Here is a 22,765-nt window from a genome sequence, read left to right on the forward strand (position 1 = left end):
TATGCAGAGTCTCGAGAGTGACCACAAAAGTCCATTTAACAGGATGTACCTGAAGCATGTAGAGCACGCAGTGCTATTTCTGTTTCACTGAGCCGTGCCCCAGATGGAAAGCACACAGACCGTGGTCTAGCTCGGGACTCCCAGCGGGCCTCTCTCCCTGCAGGCAGCAGCCGCCCACAACAGCAAAAGGGAGAGCATCCTCCTCAGCTCGGGGCAGACTCCGGGCTTTTCTGGGTCACTGACATTGTTGAGAATCTAAGCTTCTCCCCCACTTCTCCCGTACTGATGCATATATGTTCCATACTGATGAATAACTTCAGAGGGCTCCGAATGCCCTGACCCACTCATAGACCCCTGGTTAAGAGGCCAAGGCAACGAAGGGCTGACTGCGAGGCAGTCACTTTCCCGGCGGGGGGCCATAGAAGAACAACGCGCTGTCCCCACAGGTGTCCAGGCTCAGGTGTCCTTCCACGAAGATCCGCATGTCTGGAGTAAACTGGATATCCTAAGGAGGATTCTACTGACTTAACATGACATATATTAAGACTTAAACTTTTTTTTTTTTTGGATTCTCACTAAAATAAAAAGAATAAATCACTCTTTGGGGCTTACAGTCAGGAGGCTCTACAACTCTCAAAGGAACCCCCAGGCCTGCCTCCAGGCTGACCGCTCCCTGAACCCTGCCCCGAGGTGACCTCCCCTGACAGGGGCAGAGGGAGCTCACCCTGCACGAAGAGACACGGAGAAAAGGAAGCTCAGAGGCTCTCCTGCTGATGGAGGGTCTGTCACCCAAGAGTTCGGTCTCCCCTGGAGAGTAGGAAGTGAGCGGCCTGAGTGAGAGCCGCTCAGCCCATCAGAGCACAAGGGAGGATGCCCGGGCAGGCCTCAGGAGACCCGGGCTTCAGGCTGCAAGTGGTCTCCATGGCAGGCGGGAGGGGCAGGAAGGGGATGCTCCCCTGAGCACCCTCTCCTCTACCACGTTATGATTGGTGCTGTCAGGCCAGTGCTAGCAGGCCCCACGGTCAAGGTGGGTGGTGGGACTGGGTGGGAATGGGGGGAAAGAAGACAAACCCACCCATAGAAAACCAGTTTCTTTCCAAAATGTCCCAGTCAATGAGGCAGGACCCCTGAAGATGAGGGAGTTCACCTTCATACCTTTGCCAGGCTCAGCCCTTTGAGGCCACTGCCCGCTGGGGAAGCAAATAGACTCCACATTGCCTGCCAACTTCTATTGGTGGCGGGCGGGAGATGGCCTCTTAAGACAGAGAACTGGCTCACTGGGAAGAAGAGCTGTGATCGACTCACGATGTCTGCACTGGACACAGGAGGGGTGGCTGGAGGACATGCCAGGAGGCGCCAGATTCTTTGGCTTGTACTCACAGCTCTCTCCTGAACCTCTGGCCCCGTCTCCCAGGACTCTGCCAAGTAATAAAAGCGCTCGCTCTCTGCACTGGCCTTCCACACACTATCTCAGCAGCCCCATGAGACACAGGGCAGGGATCATCAGAAATGACGGCTCTGGGAGATAGTGATAAACTGGGGATCCCAGGGCCACAGTTAAACAAGATGGGATTAGAAGGTGGATCTTCTGGCTGGAGCTGTGATCACATGAGCTGACCTTTTCCCTGAAGTTCTGTCCCCCAGCACCCAGCTCACTTCATCACAGCCCCTGCCCTGATGGATGAGACCTCTCCATGCGGAGTGTCCACCTGGGCTCTGGCCCCTACTTTGAGTCTCCAGTTCACTCCAGCCCCACCAAACTACCTATTTCTCTTCTACTCACAAAAGACATCTTATTCATATCCTCCTATGGCATTTCATTTTGTAGTGCCCTGTGACTATTATATTGCTGTCTCTTGGTATTTAGGGGCGGCCAGGGCACCTTTTCAAATCATAAATCATATCAAATTCCCTTGGTCAAAACTTTCTAATGGGGCTTCCCTGGTGGCACAGTGGTTGAGAATCTGCCTGCCAATGCAGGGGACAAGGGTTCGATCCCTGGCCCGGGAAGATCCCACATGCCGCGGAGCAACTAAGCTTGTGCACCACAACTAACTACTGAGCCTGAACTCTAGAGCCCGTGAGCCACAACTACTGAGCCCGCGAGCTGCAAATGCTGAAGCCCGTGCGCCTAGAGCCCATGCTCCACAATGAGAGAAGCCACTGCAATGAGAAGCCCGCGCACCGCAACGAAAAGTAGCTCCCGCTCGCTGCAACTAGAGAAAGCCTGCACACAGCGACGAAGACCCAATGCAGTCAAAAATAAATAAATAAATAAAATTTAAAAAAAAACAAAAAACTTTCCAATGGTTCCCATCACAAGTGGATCGAAATCCAAACTCCTTCTCACAGCCACAAGTCCCACACTGTCCGACTTTTGTACTCTCCAACCTCAACTCAGGCCATCTCCCTCCTGTCCTCTACTCTGCAGCCTGTGGCCTCTTTCTGCTTTCCTATCTCACCAAGCTCATTTCTACCCCCATGGCTCTTATCGGGCTGTTTGCCTGGAACATGATCTTCCCTCAGGACTCTGAGTGGCTGATCACTTCACATCACGCAGGCTTTAGTTCAAATTTCACTTCTTCAGAGAAATTCCCTGACCACCTGACCACCTAACCCCAAGAAGCCTCAACCCATCACACTCACTTCCAATAGCCTACTTATTTCCTTGACTGTACTCAAAACAGCTGGAGTAATGTGCTTACTTGAAACTTCCAATCCCCCAAGTGGATATAAGCTCTCTACAGGCTTGGACGTCCGTCTCACTCACCACTGAGGATGGCATCCCACACACTTTGTGAATGAATGAACCTCATGGCTGTGTTGTTCAGGTTATACCTGTGCACACAAGGTTTAACTGAACTAAATCCTTTTGGGGCAAAAGTCACACCAAAGAGTTGCTAGTTTAACTAAACACCTCTACTTAATAAAACTAGGAGCCAAACCAGTTACTATGTGCATATGCTCCTCTCCACACCACCATTTATATACACCTCCCCCGATCCTTACTAGGTCTGGAAAACATCTTTGGAAATCTCCAACATCTCTGGATGTTGTTCTGAAGTTACCATACATTCCCAAGAGTTCTCTTGATAGCATTATGGTTTTCACTACTAACATCAATTCCCTCTGCTCCCTAGACAAGATACTAAGGCTAAGCAATAAATCTCTGTAAACAGAGTTTGTGACGATGAGACCAGCCAGGCCCCAAGAAGGAGAGAGGCCCTGGCGGAGCAAACGTCTCCCTCGCTGGCACCCGCCTGGCCTGGGGAACTGTGGGTCATGAGCAGTGACTGCCTTGACCCCAGCCTCCGGGCCTGGCCTTCAGGCTGTCCTGGCCGTGTGGGCTGCAGGAGAGCCAGAGGAGGACGGTCAGAAGCCGGAGCAGGACTCCAGCCCACTGCGTTTTACTGTCCTGATTGTGATTTGATGGGCCATTAAGTTTTACTGCCAAACTTCCTTGTTGGGTTTTTATCAGCTTGTAAGTGCACTTACACTGACTTTCATGACCTGGCAAAGAGGCTGCCCGTCAGTTCCTTGACCACACTCTTTTCTGGCTGTGGGAATGTTGGCTTCCCGTCAATCCCAAACCTTCAGATCCCTCTGGATTCCGTTAACTTCAGTTACACCTATGATTTTATTGCAGGCCAGCTATGGAGACTCTCCTGGCTCCTGTAACCAGAATTTTCCGGGAGACCAGATGACTTTGGAAAGCTCCCTAGTACCTGGCTCTCAAGAGGAGCCTGGATTTTCCTACCCACATTCCTGCTGCCTTGCCTGGACCTTGGCTTGGGTGTGCCAGGGAGGTGGGGCTCCTACAGATGCTAACAGAAACAATGATGCTGTAACATTGTGATGGGCCCCCCAGAAACCTCTGGGCTCTTTTGAGGCTTCCCGCTGTATATGCACCAAAGCTGACTTGTAGACACTCAGACACTCTGGGGCAGACACACACTGATGAATGCCTCATCTACCATGCAGCCCTCTTCTTGCACGAAGAGAAAGTTGGGATTTTTTTTTTCTTCCTTTACGTTAGTGTAAAATGTAGATAACAAGCTTTAAAATTTTTTCTTCCAGGATTCTACCCTAAGGAAATAATCTGACATGTGGACAAATAATTATGCATGAAAATGCTCTCTGCAGCCTGATTTATAGTGGGGAAATAGAATAAACTCAAACCTTCAACATTATGGTGCTGGTTAGGTAATTTATGGTGCCATTATATAATGGAATAGTATGTGACCACAAAAAGTATGTACAAATAAGCATTTTTAATAACATAAGAAAATACTTACAAGATAATGTTAAGAAAAATGTAAAGGAAAAAGCAAGGAAAAAAGAACTTAACAAATGAAATGAAATCCCTTCCTCCCACATGGCACAACAAATGAAAAATCCAGATGAATTGGGGCTTCCCTGGTGGCACAGTGGTTGAGAGTCCGCCCGCCGATGCAGGGGACACGGGTTCGTGCCCCGATCTGGGAAGATCCCACATGCCGCGGAGCGGCTGGGCCCGTGAGCCATGGCCGCTGAGCCTGCGCGTCCGGAGCCTGTGCTCCACAACGGGAGAGGCCACAACAGTGAGAGGCCCGTGTACCACAAAAAAAAAAAAAAAAAAAAAAAAAAAAAATCCAGATGAATTAAGCAAAATAAGAAAAACAAAAATATTATCACAAAATGCAGGGCACTATTTTTATATCCTGGATGTCAGGATGGGAAAAGGCAGGCTTGCAGAGGGCTTGGTGATGAGGCTGTGGCCTCTAGAACTTGGGTTTTAATCCTGGCTCTACCTTTTTGGCTATGTGACCTTTTGCAACCTTCTCAACCTCTTGGTGCCTCCCTTTCCTAACCTGTAAAATAGGAATAATCATGATATCCACTTCACAGGATTTGCTGTGAAGATTAAACGAGTTAATATATGGAAAGTGCTTCAAACAATGTCTGATCCACAGCAAGTGCTCAATAAACATTCTAGCTTTTATCTGACTACAAAAATCTAGTGCTCTTTTTTTTTAAAAGTTTTTTTTTTTTGATGTGGACCATTTTTAAAGTCTTTATTGAATTTGTTACAATATTGTTTCTGTTTTATGTTTTTGGTTTTTTGGCCATGAGGCACATGGGATCTTAGCTCCCCGACCAGGGCTCGAACCCGCACACCCCTGAGTTGGAAGGTGAAGTCTCAACCACTGGACCGCCAGGGAAGTCCCGAAAATGTAATGCTTTTGTACACTGAAAGGCAGCATAAAGAAAGTTAAAGTAAGCAACAGACTAACAGAGAACATCTGGAACCCAGAAAATAGATAAAGATTAATATCCATAAGTATGGAGCTCTAGGTCAAGAAGAAAAAGACAACCCAGTAGAAAAATGGGCAAAGGGAATGAACAGGTGGTTCACAGAAGAAACATGGAAGGCTGATTACCACATGAAGAGATGCTCACCACCCCTGGAAGCCAGGGAGCTGTGGACAAGTTGCCCCTTTGCCCTTTTTAGCAGGAATGTAGACAGCTGATAGCATCCGCGACTGGCGGGGATGCAGGCTCCGCCATGCACTGCCAGGTGTGGTGAGCCCTTTCTGGAGGGAAGTCGGCAGGTATCTATCAAGGCTCAAGCACACTTACCCCAAGGCGCAGCACCTTCCCTTCTGGGAGGCTAACGTGCCTAAACTCCCAAATCCATATGTTTACAAATGTTCACTGCATTGTTTGAACAAAGACTGGAAATAGATGTCTATGACGGGGATGGTTTAAAATCTATGGCATATGTAAATTATAAAATACTATTTGTTAGTTTAAAAGATTGAGGTAGATTTATATGCTAACATCTACATTTATACAAAATTATCTTTAAGACCTACTTACTGGTAAGTGAAAAAAATGCAAATCACAGAAAAATGGATAAGAAATGATTCCTGTTGTTTAGGAAGAAGCACAGGAGGAGGAGGATAACCAACTGGCAGCACTGGTCAAACCTGGGAAGGGAGGCCGGGCGCGGAGGGGACTCTCACTCTTTACACCATATTCTTATGCATCCCTTGAACCTTGCACTGCCAATAACAGGAATGTTGTTAATATTGTTCTTAAATTATCTGCGTCATTAAAAAATAAAAGTGGTAGCACAAAGGAGTTTTACAGCAAGATGGTTACACAAGTCTCCACGTGTTAGGAAAACAAATCAATTTAACTTTACGGTAATTTAAAAAAATAAAAGTTAAAAACGAGGGAATGATAAAAGGAAATGCAACTAGGAAGAATGATGACAAAAAATGGAAAGTGGTTCCTACCTATGGGATTATAGGTAGTTTTTTTCCTTAATCATTTATATTTCTCTGTACCGTCTACGTTGTCTACAGAGATCACATATTACTTGGGAATAAGACATAAATGAAGTAAGAAGCAGAAATTCTGGAGTCTGACAGGGACCTGCTGCCGAATCCAGAGAGGCAGCCCAGCCCTGGAAGGCAGGTCGGGCCCTGTGGCCTCCAGCACACTCCTGCTGCTGGGAGTTATGGCAAGGGAAACATCTCATCCCAGGCGGCCCGTTGCCAAGGAAAGGGGCAGAGCTGTGGACGGGCTGCCGTAGCCCTGGGGAAGGAAGGGGCAGCAGGGGTGCCCTGGTGCCCCAGCAGCTCCTTCTTAGGCCCCTGTCTGCCCCGTCAGCACACACATGGGAGAGACAGGCTGCTCCTCAGGTTCCCCCTTCCTGGAAGCCCCACTTTGTCCCTTCTACCTCCCCACGCGAGTGACACTCACTCGGGGGAGGGGGGGGTCATTACAGCACCATGTCCTTCCGGGCCTAACGCAGGGCTGCAGGTACAGGGAGAGGGAGAAGCAGGTAGACATTACTGCAGCAAAACGGACAGTGACAAGAGAAGACGAGTAACAATGTACAGTGACTCTTCTCGTTCAGAACGCTGCGGAAAGAAACAAAAGTCACCACAGGGCGGTGGCCTGCTGCCTCGCCCTCTTCGGACACCACTTAGTGCTCTGTGGGATCAGGGGGCCAGGCCTGGTGCCGTGGCCTCCCTCACCCACTCAGGGCCCCGCGCCGAGGGCCAGATGGACGGCAGAGGGGCCCGGGCTCTGTCCTCGCACCGCATGGTGCCCACGGCCCTCTAGGAGGTCACTGCTTGCATTACACTGTCCTTCCCAGGAGGCCCAGGATCCTGGACAGTGGGCTCTGGAGGGCACACCTGCCTGCGAATCTTGGCTCTCCCTGCTCCCTCGGTGTGAGCGGGGCCGGGACTGGAGCTCACGTACGTGGAGGGCCCCGCACTGTGCTGGGGGGCTGAGCTTATCTGTTCAATGACAACTCAGGCACCAGGAGTACAGGCTGCAGAAGAATCTGTGTGGGGTTTCTAAGGGACTCCAGCTGGGAGGGGAAGGGAGGAAAGGCTGAGATGGGAATTAAAGTGGCAGGAAAGATGGAAAAGAGGGCAAAGAAGCAGGGGGCCCATGGAGATGTTTACTAATATGCAACAACCAGCGGCCCAGGTGCCTTTCCTGCCAAGAACCGAGGAGTACGGCTCCTCCGAAGGCAGCCAAACAAGGTTCCAGGCAAGTGGGACCCGGAAAGAAACGAACACTGAGCACGTCTTCTGTACAGAAATAACACTGCAAAGAGAGACCATGGCTCTTTCTGGGAGTCTGTATCAGGAATAATGTTAATCCTCTTCTCTATATTTTCCTATATTATCCCTTTATAAAACATACATGCGGCTTCCCTGGTGGCGCAGTGGTTGAGAGTCTGCCTGCCAATGCAGGGGGCACGGGTTCGTGCCCCGGTCCGGGAAGATTCCACATGCCGCGGAGCGGCTGGGCCCGTGAGCCATGGCCGCTGAGCCTGCGCGTCCAGAGCCTGTGCTCCGCAACGGGAGAGGCCACAACAGTGAGAGGCCCGCGTACCGCAAAAAAAAACAAAAACATACACACACTCCTTTTTAATTATCAAAAAGGCATCAAGATAAATTCAGCTTTTTAGTTTGAGCTCCACTATTTCAGTCTGTGGGGATCTTTTAAAATCTTAATACCATTGTTCGATATTTTAACTAGCTTCCTTCTTCCAACTCTAACCCTTGCAGATTTGAAAGCTTGCCTTGCTTTTTATAGTTTCAACAAAACTGCTTATAAAAAAACAAGTACCACCCTCCAGACAGAACCAGGCCAGACTCACAGTCACAGAGCACCAAGGGGATGGTCCCCTCATGGTGGCCGCATCCTGCCCGGTTCTCCCTACTGCACTTAGGAAAACAACAATTCATTTTTGATAAAAGAAAGACACACTAATTCATCAACTTAGCAATCCTATCCCAAGAAACAAACCAAGCACATGTGGCAATCCTTAGTAGAATCTATGGTCTTCTATGTTGATAGATCCCAACTTGTTTTCCTAGGTCTCCAAAATGGTCTGTTTCTTAACCACTCCCTATTTGGTCTGGGATCAGCACCTGTAACACTGTAATTTCCGGAATTCACATTTTATTAGCTTGGGAAACATGAGTCAGCACTGCCAGTCTCTGGCCTCCTGACATCTGTCCTTTTCTCTAGGTCCCTCAAACACCACAAAAGTGGTTTTCTGATCAGTGTTTGCTCTCGGGAACACTCTGGCACGAGATGCCCAGCTAGGCAGCTAAGAGGGCCCTGCTGTCAGTTCACCCCTCCTGGGCTCAGATTCCTCTCTAAACCATGTACAGTCCATCCCTTCTAAAGCCCACACTCCCAGATAAAGGAGGAGGACTGTGTAGAGAGATTATTTAACGAAAAGCCACTCCCATCGGATGGGAATTTAAACAGGCAGTTCTTCAGGGAGCTTCACCTCGGGCCACACACACACACACACACACACACACACACACACACACGCAAAGCCGGGGGGCTGACAGACACCTCATCAGAGAATGCAGGGTCCCTAACAGGCAGACACCCACCAACAGAAGCCTCAGATATTTCCATTTCCTAAATTTGAGTCGGAACCCTCTCAACAAGGGTAGTGTACTCAGTAACAAAGACTAATGGGGAAAACAAAAGCTGCTATCTGGTTTCTAGTTCTCGTTCTCTAATTTAGCTCAACAACCTCATTTGTTCGTTTTCTCATTCATTAAGCCCTTACTCTATACCCATAGGTGACTGGGATTGGGGGAGTGATGATCATTCTGGTTCAGAGAGCGAGGAGGGTGCATTCTAAGAGGAGGGGGCAGGGAAGAACTCTATAGCCAGGCTCTGGGGTCCAGACCCTGCAAGCATCAGGTACTACGATGGATTGCTTACAACCTAAGAGTACAAGAAAGAACACAGACCAAAATTTTTGTGGGTCTGCAACCAGGGTTCTATAAAGAAAGGGCTTAATAAACAATTATTAAACAATTCCAATCTATCAGGTACATGTTGTTAGGATTCATCAAAGGGGATACGTACTCTTCACGCTGTGATGCATAAAGCACTGCTCAAACCACTCTGCGCTCTTCCAGGAGCCAGACGGCTCTCTCAACACAGACTGGAAGCACTGACACACAGGGGGGAAGTTCCCAGGGGGGACTGAAAACGGTGAGCTGGTATCTGCTTCTCCTGCTGGGACAGGGACGCAGGCAGGGTGAGTTCAGCTCCAGATGCGCTTCCATCAGCAACGCTGAGACTGGCCGGGAGAGCACACCTCAGCGGGGAGAGCACTGCAGTGCTGCCTGGCGGGCATTCATCAGGTACCTTCAACCACACGGATGCCCTCACTGAGCCCTTGCAGGGCTGGGCGTGATGTGCTCCTAAGGCCCTCTCTGTCATTGCCACTAATTAGGAGGCCCTTTGAAACTTCATGTTTTGGGGTTTTTTTTTAGGTTTTTTGCGGTCATTTTTCTAGATAGTCAGAAGAAGAAAGGCCCAAAATAATTTTCCTTTGGATTCTCTTAAGAATTTGGCACTTATAAGAAAGGAGGACTTGGGGAAATCCCCAGTAGTGGTCTGTATATGAACAATTCCTGATTAACCAAACCCATGTGATACTACAGGGGAAGCGGAGGACGGGAAGGCCAGGGCTCAGCAGTGCAGGACTCACAGAGCAGTGCCATTTCTCCGTGCAATCGTCTCCTTGTCTGTAAAGTGGGGCTAATCATACTCGCTTTGCAGCACTGTGGGTAAGAAAAGGAGATGACCCTGCGGGCAGCCACTTGGCCACCATAAGGCAATACACAATGAATAGCGTAAGGGTCTCTATGACAAAGATGATTAATAAAGCATTCTCTCACTAAAGATGCCTCTGTGGACTGGGCAGTTATGACACTGATCCATGAAGTAGTTCTTTTTGCTTTTTTTTTTCCTCTTACCCACCATCACTGGGCCCAAGAGTTGGCAAGAAGCTATGAGAGAGGAGCACCCCACACACATGCACTCTGTCCCAGGGTGCTGGGGACCCACCTTCTTCACCCATCAGGATGGGCCCACCTTTCCCAGGAGCTGCTCCCTGGAACTCTGTGCCCAGGGGCTGTCATCCCCTTGCTCACCTTTCCAGAAGCAGCCTCCTCCCTTTGAGACACGAATTACAATCAATTTTCCATTCTCCACGGGAACGGGGAGGACACTGGCCTAGAAAACTCCTGAGCTACAGGGCTTTCCAGCCAATGTGGCCAACACATTTTACAGCATTCACATGTTTTCCCTCCTTGATGCACAAAGGCTGCTTCAGGCTGTGACGGACGCCAGCTGAAGCAGAAAGAAGCTGTTCTAGGTGCTGCGGGGTCTGAGGCTCCAGCCCTGGCCTCACTGTGCCCTTGCAAGTACTGGGCAAGATTCGGGCCCTCTTGGGGCCTCAGTTTCCCCACCTGTAAGCTGAGGGATGATTGCCGTCCTAGGTAATATCTAAAGGCTCAGAGCGGCGCCCGCCCTGCAGCGGCCGAGGGAGGGAGGCGGTGGCAGAGAGGAGCAAGGTTCCACTCACATGGGGCGTGGAACAGGACGAGCACAGAGGAGTGTTCCTTCACAAACTGGTCAAAGTCTTCATCGGTCAGGTGATAAACGGAGCCGCCCTCATCTGCCCAGGGAGTCTCGGGGACCTGGGGCTGTGGCGGCTGTGGACTGGAAGACCAAAAACAGGCAGAGCTCAGAGCACGCGCCGGGGCCCGCGCAGCCCTTACCCCCAGCGGCTCGCACGGCCGGCTTCAGGGGCGCACCGCGACCCCCCGGAGGAGCGGAGCAGGACTCCTCGGCCCTGCCCACCTCCACCGTCCCCTCAGAGCCCAGAGGTGCTCAGCTGATAGCCTGTGGCAAACAGTCGCTTCAGCTGCAGCCCTCTGGGCAGATCAAGAAACCTCACTTCCTCCCTAGAATGGGGGCGTTCGTTAGCATCTCAAGCTCTTTCAAACTCTCAGCCAACTGGCAAGAATAAACAGCAACAGCAAAGAGTGACCTTTGGCAAAGTTAACCGTTGTGCTGCGTGGTGCCCACAGGGCGGGGAGCGGGGAGAGGGCGTTAGAGGGGAGGGGTGGTGGTGAGGAGGAAAGGCAGAGGCCAGGTGTCTGAGAAAGACCAAATACCCGGGAAGGGCTGGGGGCCGGGGAGGCGGGTGCAGGGCGTTCACCGACCAGGGTGGGAGGAGGGTCGTAATGAGGAAGGGTGGGGCCCAGGGGAACAAGGCACCCTAACTATGACAGCATCCAGGCTACATCACGAACCCTTCCTAGAGACTGGAGCAAAGTTATCTGGTTCTCCAGAGGCAGAATGCTGGAGCAGAAAGGGCCAGGCTCAGAAGTCAGTCCAAATCCGCGCTCTGCCACCACGAGCTGCAAAACCTCGGGCTGGTGCGTAGCCTCCCTGGAGCCTGCCTCCACCTGGGACAGCCATGTGCTGACATCTCTGTCACCAGCTGTTGTGACGGGGGAGGCTCACAGCCGCCCTCTCTTGCTCCAGAGTTGAGGATGAGGCTGCTCGTGACACAAACTCCCTGATGCTTTATGAACACCTTTGCCAGAGCACCTTAATCGCTACTTTGAGAAAACGCTTTATGATGACAGATGTGAAAAGACAACCATTGCTTCCTGCCTCTGAGAGCTTACAAAAAAAAAAAAAAAAAGTGTAAAGTTCCAGCAGCCAGGGCTGAGAATTCATGAGACCAATGTTGCGCACGCAATGGAATCTGCAGCCCTCCCATGCAGCTGACACAGTGGAACCTGCCAGCCCCACCCTACGGCAGAGCCTGGGTCTGACGGCACCTTCAGAAGCCCTCTCTGGTGCTTTGGACGAGGCCCCACCGGTGGCTTCAGCCACCCTGGTGTGAAGCAATGGGAAGTGGCAGGGAGAGGGCAAACCACTCTGAGCCCGTGCTCATCCAACGTCAGGCAGCGCTGATGGCAAAATAAAGCTTCAGAATGAGTCACCAGCCAGACAACAGACCCAGACCAACACCAAGAAACCTAGGTTCCAAAACCTGGGCTCAAAACACCAATCCCTGAAAACATCACCAACTCCACTTCAGGGAATCTATCTTTCCAATACACCTGGACACATGCAAAATTACGTACATTCCAAGGTATTCATTGTAGATGATTTGTCATAGCAAAGACTAGAAGGACCCAGTGTCCCTTGGTAGGTAAACTGCAGTCCTTCTGCACGATGGAGGGCTGAGCGTGGTAAAGGAGGACAAAGAAGCTCCCCTACACTCTGATGTGGGTAGACTGCTGGGATATACACAACAGGCCATAATGTGCTAACTTCTGCATAAAATAGAGAGAGATAAAAAATACTTATTCATGTTTGCGTGTTATCTGCATAAGGACTAATTAAAGTTGTTACCTCTAAGGGGTACGAGGGAGAACAGGATGGAGGAACCAGATAAAAGGAAAACTTCAATGTATAATTTTTAAGTATCTTTTAAAAAATTATTTTAATTATGTGAAAGGAATCTATTCTAAAATTAAAATAATTTTTAAAAATCCAGCAAGATTATACACACAGAATGGAGAAGCCATGCCTCAGCAGTACAAGCATATGAAAGTGCCTGAGAAATTTCTAGTTAAACATGGAGGACATACTCCAAAACCACTAAAGTAACAGTACAAGAGTTTAAAAAAAAAAAAGTATGAACCCACAAGAGCAAAAAGAACAGGAAGACAGCAGCAAAGAGAGAAAAAGAGGTCAGTGCAAATTTAGAAGCTAGAAAACCGACTTAGCAAAAAACTTCTGCCTTTCTTAGAGGGTGGAAACTTGAGGTGCTGGGTGCTCAGAGGGGGCAGGGGCCCAAGAACCACCCTAATATGCAAAGGCTCCGAAGGACCAGGAGGACCCCCTTAAAGCAGGGCTGTGGCCTGGGGCTGAATGGGAGGCCCTCAGATCCTGTCCATCTCCCCAGCAGCCAGGGGGGTGCCCCTCTCCCACTCGGTGGACAGCAGGAAGTTTGCTTTCTGGAGAGGACTGCAGAGCTGGGCACAGCAGTAAGAGGCACTATGAACTATGCTTTTCACTGTCTCTCTCCTTAAAGAATGGGGCTCCCTCTAGATTATCTGTCTACCTCCTACGCCTAACACAAAGCAGATACCAAATAAACTCTTTTTGAATCAACAATGGAATGAGAGAAGAAAAGTTGAAGGAACTGGAGGTGTCTAACCAGGAGAAGAGGAGACATGGGGAACACAACAGTTGTCTTCAAACATTTCAGACTGCACTGGGAAGAGAAACGAAGATTTATTTTCTATGGCTCCATAAAGGAGAACCAACACCAAGTGGAAGCTCCAGAGAAAGAAACTTTAGCTCAGCAGAACTAAGAATGTTCTATCTACAACAGATAAGAGAGAAAGAGCCGGTCTGGGAGTCAGAAGACCTGGCTTTGAGTCCTGTTTCCTCCACCTTCCAGCTCTAGGGGCTTAGGCAACCAGCCTGACTTAAAACATCTACAGGGCAGTATATTTGTAGGCCCTTCTTCATCTGCCTTGCAGGTACATCTAGACAGATAATGGACGTGAATGTACAAAGTACTACCCAAATGTTCCTAGATATCATTCATAACCTCAATAAGAATCATTCAAACATGAGTGGACACCCTCAAAATGAGTCGAGGCCCTGTCCTCTGAGGTGTTTAAGCGGGATGGAGTAACTACATCTGTCCTAGAGGTAACACGACACGGAAAGGGAATTGCCAGCGATGTGAATCGCTGACTTTCACATTCCCTTCCAATCCTGCAACTCTGACTTCCGCAGGTTCTCCAGGACTGGGAAGTTCACACAAAGCACGTCCTTGCCTGAGGCAGGTGCACATGCCATTGATAAGAAGATGCAACTCAAAACATGACAAGTCAAGAATGCTTTGTGTTTGTTTTCAGTCCACTTCTGGTTAGTATAAAAATACACAGGCAGATATGGGTAGCTAGGTCAAAATGGATCGCCACTTCTGCACCCTCTACCTGCCAAGCCCAGCTGAGTAGCAAGAAATCTGCAGAGAGTGGAATAAGAAACGCAGCTGCCAGAAGCACAAAGGGGCACACTGCCAGGATCGTGGCATCTACCCCAGAGCCCTGGGGCACTCCGACACCAGGGATGCCCTGCCTGGCCCACTCGCCAGTCACATGTCAGACGGCAGGACTTGGCTCTTCTCTCCTGGGCTTCTGAAAATCATCTAGAGCAGCGGCCCCAACCTTTTTGGCACCAGGGAGCGGTTTTGTGGAAGACAATTTTTCCACGATGGGGGTGGGGTGGGGGTGGGGGATGGTTCAGGCAGTAACACAAGCGATGGGGAGCCGCAGATGAAGCTTCGCTCGCTGGCCCGCCGCTCACCTCCTGCTGTGCGGCCCGGTTCCTAACAGGCCGTGGACCACTACCGATCCACGGCCCGGGGGTTGGGGACCCCTGATCTAGAGAATTAGCAAGGCTGGATCCACCCTCATCCTTCTACATTTGGTGACCATAAGCCATGAGCAGCCAGTGGAGAGGCCCAAGGAAGAAGTGCAGGGCAGCAGGAAAGGCAGGATCATTGCTACCCAGCCACCAGGATTTGGTGGAAACCTGGTGAAGACTTAAAACACCTGGCACCAGGAAAACACACACACACACGCACGCACGTACGCACGCACACAGCTGGCTATATGTAGGAAATTTACCAAATATCACCACACATTATCCTTGGGTAGTGGAGTAAGGGGGCCACTTTTCCCCTTGTTTAAATATTTATGTTTTTCAACAATGATATAGCTCACTGATAGCCTTAAAATCAGAAAAGACTTTTTAAAAAATGAAGCTAGCTGGCAGCACAGTGACATTGCTAGATCTTGCTGAGGCATGAGATGAGGCAGCTCACTGGGGGTCCTCCCTGACCCCGACTGTGCTGGGGGAGTGGGCTATGGTCATGCCTTTGGAGGAGCTGCCCCCATGTGTGCACCTCCAGCACAGGGACCACAGGTGGTTGGGCAGCTCCGGAGGTGCTACCCAGGGGGACCCGGATGCTGTCTTCCCTTCCCCGGAGTTACCCCACCAACCTCAGCCGCCTGGAGACTGGAGATCCAGGGTGAACCAAAAGCTGCTAACAAGGCCTCCTGTCCATGGGGGTGAGGAGGGGAAGGCAGAGGTGGGAAGTGGGGAGGGCCAGCCCAGGACAGGGATCAGGAGGCAGCCCTGGGGGTAGGAGCGCGGCCCGGGACAGGGTCTGGTGGAGGAGCTGCGGTGGGCCTGGGTGGGGTGGGGGACGGAGTGGCGGAGTCCACCGGGGAGATAATGCCCCGTCTCAGAAAAGCCACTGACGTGCCCCCGTGGTCCAGGGCTGGCAAGCAATTCTGAACACTTTCTAAAAAAAATAATAAACCTTATCCTTCCAAGAAGATACGAGTGTATTTTGAAGCCAGAAAAGGTTAGAGAAGGGGGAGGAAAGCAGATTTTATGCTCTGGTGACAAATGAGACTGCCATTTGTTGAAACCTTCTCCCAAAGCAGAGCGAGATATGTCTGGCAGGAGGAGAGGACGTGCTTATTATCAAGTGTAAAATGAAAACGGGGGTGCGAAGGCCCAGGTTAAGACACAGGATAATGGGGAGCTGCCTTCCTGGGCAAGGGCTGGAAATGAGGTAATAGATGGAGACAGAGATGTGAAAATGCTTCCAAGAAATAAAGGAAACCATGCAAACATGGTTCTGCCATGGTGTTTTATCTCCTGGGCCCCCGGAACAGAAGATTGAGAGTTTCAACCTTCAGAATCAAATAGTTTGTTGTGGGTTTTGGGGTATTTTTTTTTTTTTTTTAGTACAAAATTTATCTTCCTTTCCCATTCTGAAAATACACATTTTCAACCTCACTGCTTTGGATAACTAATCCTTTAACCCCGTGCCCCTGTGGTAACAATGTCAATAAACAGCCACTGTGCTGGCAGCTGGGCAAAGGGCAGAGGCTCCGGCCAGAACGCGGGGGAGCTGCTGCCGGGGGCCGACCCCAGCCCTTCTGCTTGGCAGCTGCAGGAGCCTGGACGAGCTACTCCATCACTCTGCTTAGTTACCTCATTCAGGAAATAAGGGTCATAATAATATCTTCCTTATGGGGCTGTCCTGAGGATTCCATGAGACATAAGGTGCTTAGAACAGGGTCAGCCACAAAGTGGAGCTCCCAAAATGCTCCCGAATGCTGTTCTTATTCTAAGCACTGTGCACAAATAAACACACACTGGCGGTGACAAGTGCCAGGCCGGTGACAGGCAGAGCCCAGAGCAGGTGAGTGCTCCGGCGTGGGCTTCAGGAGAGCTCCGGCCACGGAGAAGGTGTTGGGGAGACAGACTCCCCATCCAACACACCAGTCAGGGTCCAAGCGTCACGCAAAAGTCACACACCTAGCATGGGGGGCGGGGGACTCCAGGTGCACGGGCGGTTTGGGTTATAAGGATCTAACCACATTATAAACAGGACCACAGGTTGCTACGAAGCAGCTCCGCGGGGCTGCACGGTGAACGGCAAAGCAGTCTGCAAATCTAAGGCACGAGGACACTTCTTAGCTTCACGGCACATAATACAAAGTGTTGTGTTTGAAATGAGCGTCTGACTGACAACTCTATTTTCAGAGAGACGTGCAGCGGAACCTCTCTCAAACCTGCCATCCTGGGTGAGAAATACTTCTAGCCATCAGGTAGACTAAGGGGAAAAAACCTATCTGAAATGCAGTCGTCACGGCCAGTCACATGAAATCCTCCCGACTCGCACATTCTGCACGCACAGATCCCCACCCTCACCTAGATGCAGCCCACAGACAGTTGCGTGGGCAGCACAAAATGGTCCTTTCTTTCCTCATTCTCTTCCCAACCACCAGACGGAGCCCTGTGCCCAGGGACACCCTGGGGCCTGGCAGATGCCCCTCCCCCTCTGGGTACCCTCCCCCGCCCCACCAAGGCATACGCCAACTTACTTCTTCAGCCACTCCACAATGTCCTCAGCTGTGGACCCATAGCTGTCGTACTGGAACAGAAACCGTCCTTTCCTGTGAAACATGAGGAGACACTGTGGGCTCAGCCAGGGAGGCAAACGCCATCATGGAGGGGAGCGGGCGTCAGCAGAGAAGCAGGGGACTTACTCGAAATAGCAGATGGTGGGGTAGCCGCGCACACTGTACTCCTCCTTGATGTTTTCAAATTCCGAGGAGTAGACATTCATCCCGGCCAGCACCTGGGAGCAAAGGGAGAACAGACCTGTCCACTCTCCGCCCACAGACGCCCTCACCTTGTCCATGCCTGCCCAGCTGTCCCACCAGAAACAGACGATGGGGACGAAGCCTCACAGTCTGATGCACAGCCCAGGGCAGCGGGGGATCAAGGATAGCCAAGCCAGCTCGGAACGATGCCCGAGTGCTCTGGAAGAAGCAGTCATCTGGGCCCAAGGACTGCCCCCCATACAGGCATTCCCTCCTGCCTGCCCTGTGGGAAAAACCATCCCAGAGCAAAACAAAGTTCTGAGGGTTGAAGAAGAAACCTGGCCTTGTTACCAAGGTCAACCAGGTCCTAGAGTGGGTTCACTGCCACCCAAGTACCTATTATGCCTTTTCTCTGCCCATGTCAACTAAGGTTGTACTCTTCTCCCAAGTTATGGAATCACCACTGAGCCACTCTGCCACTCTAAGGCACCCTTGGACACCTTCCTGGATACCTCAGTCTGTCCGCCCCGGCTTCATGTGCAACATTCTCAGATCTCACAGTTAATGTGGCCAAGGAGGTTGCATGGTTCTCATGACCATCCACCTGCCTAACTCTCCTCCCTCCAAACCCTGTTAGGCCTCCTGTGGGTGACCATCACCTACAGCATCATTTGAGCATCATCTCTGAAGTCTGAACATGTTCTGGTGGCAGGGGTCCACATATCCAACACCCCTGAATGGGAAAGGAAAACTGTAGTAGCTTGTATTACTGATGACAAGCCTATGTACTGAGAACAACCCAGAATGAGTCCCCTAGAACTCCTTTCCTGAAGCAGGAACTTTTTTCTATATGGCAGGATCAGGTGCCCAGAAAAAGGACTTTGAATCTGTTCTCATGAGAGAACACAGTGTGGCCAGATGTAAAAGGGCTGTTCCACAACGCCGGGTGGCATAGAGGGGCAGACAGAGGAAGTTCAAAAAAGTCAGCAGCAGTTACAGAAGCAGAAAGAAGAAACCAGGAAGCGGAATTTTGCTGAATAATATGTAAGGAGGCATAGGGAGAGAAAACGGGAAAGAGCAGTCTCAGTGGACAATGAACTTGATTCAGAGGACTCTTTCCACTTGGCAGTCGCGTGACCTTGGACAAGTCACTCACCCTCCCCGAGGTTCCCTGTTTGGAAGATGTGGGTGAGCCCTATCACAGGGCTCTTGAGAGAACTGAATGGGATGACCCAAGTCAGAGGTTTTAGCACAAAACGGGTGCTCAAGTTCTTTATTTCCTACCAAATCCTGGGTAATGGTAGCTACCTGTGCCTCTGGCAGCTCCATCCCTACAGGCATCTAAACGTATCTTATGAACCATTTTAAGTACCTAGCACAGTGCCTGGCATACAGCAGACACACAATAAATGCTTGCTAAATCTGTTTTTTTTTCCTCCCACCCCCTTGTGGAATGCTACAAGGAATACAGGGAAAATAAGCCTGAGACAGAACTTACTAGAAGCCCTGGAACACTCTAAGAGCCCGTCTGCTCACTTCCCCAGACTGATTCAGCAGCCTGTTCCAGTAATAATTGTCTACTTTAGAGTTCTTTTTTAATGTCTAATTGGTCTCCCCAGTGTCAGTGCACATTCACCACGAGGTTAATCTTCCACATCCTCCTCTTTCATTACATCACTTCCCGGTGCAAAACCTTTCAATTCCACTGAATGCAGGCTAAAGTCTAACTCCACACTCAAAGACCATATGGTCCCTGTCTCGTTTTTTAATTCTTCTTTCCTACAAAAGCCTTAATTGTGCACCTGCTAGGGTCTAGGTTTTTAATTCTCCCAGGAATGAGACAGTCTGAGATTTCTGCACAGAGAGGAAGTTGGACTGTTTGCCGTCTGGGGCCCCTTGCAGATGGGAATATACCACAGTGGCTAGGAGCCTGGGCTCAGGGCTTAGGATGCTGGGTCTAAATCCTAACTCCTCTCTCAGTAGATGTTTTCCTTGAGCAAGTCACGGTTACCTGTGTGCCTCAGCCTCCTCATCTGCAGCCCCCTCCTCTGGTTGCAGTGAAGCCTAAATGAGATGGTACAAGTATCTACAACACTCAAAACCTGTTAGCCGTCTTCACTGATACCCCTAAGAAGCTCTGCAGATGCGCTCACACTCCCAGAACCCATGCCGTATTCTCCTGGCCCTGACTTCGAGTATTCTACCCCCTTTGCCCATGTGGCCCGCTCCCCCTCTCTCGGCTACCACCGAAGACTCATCCATCTTTGAAGGCAAATCACATCCCACTCCCCTAGGTGGCCTTTCTAAACCACCTTTGCTTGTGATGAACTCTTAATTCTCTGAGTTTCTGTAGCACTTCTGACTACTTTGCGGTCATTTATTAGTGAATGAGATAACTGGTTTTTGAACGACTACTTACAAACACTTTTTGGAGTCTGTGAATCCAAATGAGGCAAAACTGGTCTCAACCTAAGGAGAAGTTAGGGTCACCGTGCCTGACACCGAGCCATGTGTGCCTGGGGCCAGTCGGCTGACATAACATGATCTTCCTCGTGTCCAGCCCATGCTGTGACAGGAACCATCAAGGAAACTCCACAAAGCAGGAGCGTGTGAGCTAGTGGTCAAGGAGGGTAAGATTTCCACAGACATTCCAGGAAGAGAAAACGGAGACAAGACAAAACAAGACGTGGCTCACGAACCGAGACCATGCTGGTTTAACTGTAGGACACACAGAAGGGAGTAGGGGGAGAAGGCTGGGCGAGTTCACCGAGGTCGCTGTGGACCAGGCTTTAAGGTCTAAGAAACCAGGACTTTATTCAGGAGGTGCCGGAGAGCTATCGGGGGTTGTAAGGGGAAAGTCACAGGTCGGGGAGACAAGTCAGCAGTCTCTGGTAACCACCCTGTATGGTCTAACCAGGGTCTGACCCGGGCTGGTGGGCAGGGAGAGGATGGAGGACGTGAGGGGGACAGATGGATGACAATGGCCCGGCAAAAAGGCACACTGCAGAGGAGCCTGCGGTGCTCAGGAGGAGTCGGGAGGGAAAGCTGGCCACTGCCCGATGGAACGACACTGAATTTCATTTTAGACATCCTGCATCTGGGATGCAGGGAGAAGAATGCAGCCCAAGACGGGAAGCAAGCAGTCTGCCATGTGGTACTGGAGCTTAGAGACTCAGGCTCCACAGAGCTACATTGTGTTGAGCTATAAATGTAGATAAAAATCACTGAGGGTCAGTCCATAGGAGACAAGGAGAGTACAGGGCCAGGCCCTTGTTCCAATGTGTTAATAATAAAGGAAGGAGGGTGCAAAGCAGACCCTTGGCAGCACCCCGTTCAGTGAGTGGAAGGAACAGTAAGCACAGGGCAGTGGGAGCCGCGTGGAGGTGTCAGTCACCTGTACCTGTGAAGCGTCTGCAGGCTATAGAGCTGTCTCCACGCACCAGCCCATTCGCGCACCCAACAGCCCAGGGAGATGGGCAGGGTTGGTGTTATCATCCCCATTTTAAGGATGGGGGAAGTGAAGGCTCCAAAGCAACTTGCCCAAGATCTCCCAGTGGTTAGCAACAGCCAGCACCACAGTCTGATCTGCACACATCTGTCACCAAGACCGACACATTTCACTGTTTACACCCAGATGGCCCATCACGGCCAAGGTTAACAAAAGACTCAGTGTGAACATCAATAACTGGCAAGGCTGGGAAGAGGAGACAGACGAGGATGGGCTCTGCTCTGAGACGGGGAGCGGCTGCTGATGACGATGTCCATTAGTAGGAGTAGGTGGGACAGGTGCCGATGACTCACCAGACGTCAGCGACAGCAAAAAACAAGAGGCAGATCTGAGTCTGGAAAATGGCAAAGGCTGTGCATCCCTGACCCAGCCTCGCTCCCAACTTAATGACATCATTAGGTTGGACACCTCCCAAGAAATCTGTAGAGGAGGAAGGTTTCTAACCCCTGCCACAGACACGGCCAGCCAAAAAGGGCCCAAAGATGACAGAGGTGAAGAGGAAACAGGAGGTGCTGACCCAGCTGGATTTCAGCAGTGCGGTGAGGAGCAAGCTTTTGATTTCAGGGGACCAGCAGCCCATCTCTGCCCCGTGCGCAAGGACAAAAAGGAATCCACACCTCTGGCTGCCCCGTTCCTGGGGAGCTGTGGCCGCCCCATGAGCCCTGGCCTCTAGAGGCCTCCTGAAGTAGGTGATGGCCCCGGTGGCTCAGACCCTTCCTCCTTTATGGAGCTGGGAAAGGGTGAGAACTTTTCAAAAGGTGCTTTCCTAAGAAACTAAGGGGAAAGCAGAACAAAACAAACCCCAAGAAAGAAAATACAGAAGCAAAGTAATGGATGAGTTCACGTAACACAGAGGTAACTGACACCTGGCCAAAGCTGGGCTTGAATCGGCCAGCCTCATTGGGTACCTGAACAATCCCACTGACTTTTCCATAACGTTGTCTAGGGAACTTGGAGGGTCACCTTTTTCTATTTCTTGACCTGGGCCCAAGCAGGAGAAGCAGGTACTGGGTGGTTTTTTTTTTTTCCATTTTTGGAAGCAGGTACCCTTAACAAGTAATCTTCAGGGCTAACCTTGCAAGTGAACCTATTGTGAACCCAGGGCCAGAAAAGAACCCAGGGCCCTTGTCCCACAGACATCCTTCCCACTTTGCCTCTGTCCTTAGGAACTGATGCTCTGAATTCCTTTCTAAAAGGAGAATATCGCTTTTAATGTAAATATAGAGCTTAAAATAAAATGTACCCAGTAAGCCACATGCTCATTCATTCACTCATCAGCATGTGTTGAGCACCTACTCTGAGCTTGGCCTGTGCTCTGTGCTGAAGAAACGCTCGAGAACTCACATCTCAGTGAGAAAACCTTATTATAATTAGTATCAACTGGTGGGTAAAGCGATCCGGAACAGAAGCAAAGATGAGCAGACACGACCATGCAAGGCAGGGACAGGCTCTGGGGGAGCACAGGAGGGGCCTGGAGGAATGCTGAGTTCAGCAGGGAGAGGCAGCATTGGCTGAGAATCTTCCAGAAAGTGCACGAGACTGGCACCAAGACCTCACCTGCTTTGACGGAGCTGGCCAGCTTATCTGTCATCTGAATGGGGCTGGAGTTCTTTACCCTCCACTGCACTACAGAGTTCGGAGGCTGAGCTGAACGGTTGTCTAAGTGTATACAGGTGCAGCAGAAAGAACT

At 50.5% G+C, this 22,765-nt stretch overlaps 1 protein-coding gene across 1 annotated transcript in view; it reads right to left on the reverse strand.

The window, feature by feature from the left end:
• PDIA5 (protein disulfide isomerase family A member 5) overlaps positions 1-22,765 on the reverse strand; it is a 92,290-nt gene that overhangs the window by 21,880 nt on the left and 47,645 nt on the right. The window contains exons 9-11 of the mRNA XM_082654587.1: positions 17,511-17,602; positions 17,346-17,417; positions 10,922-11,058 (exon numbers count right to left, since the gene is read on the reverse strand). Coding sequence (XP_082510713.1) covers positions 10,922-11,058; positions 17,346-17,417; positions 17,511-17,602 — 301 coding nt within the window. The remainder of the gene's footprint in view (positions 1-10,921; positions 11,059-17,345; positions 17,418-17,510; positions 17,603-22,765) is intronic.

This window comes from Grampus griseus (genome assembly GCF_964374135.1).
Source record: "Grampus griseus genome assembly, chromosome: 5".
In the NCBI taxonomy this organism is placed as follows: Eukaryota; Metazoa; Chordata; class Mammalia; order Artiodactyla; family Delphinidae; genus Grampus; species Grampus griseus.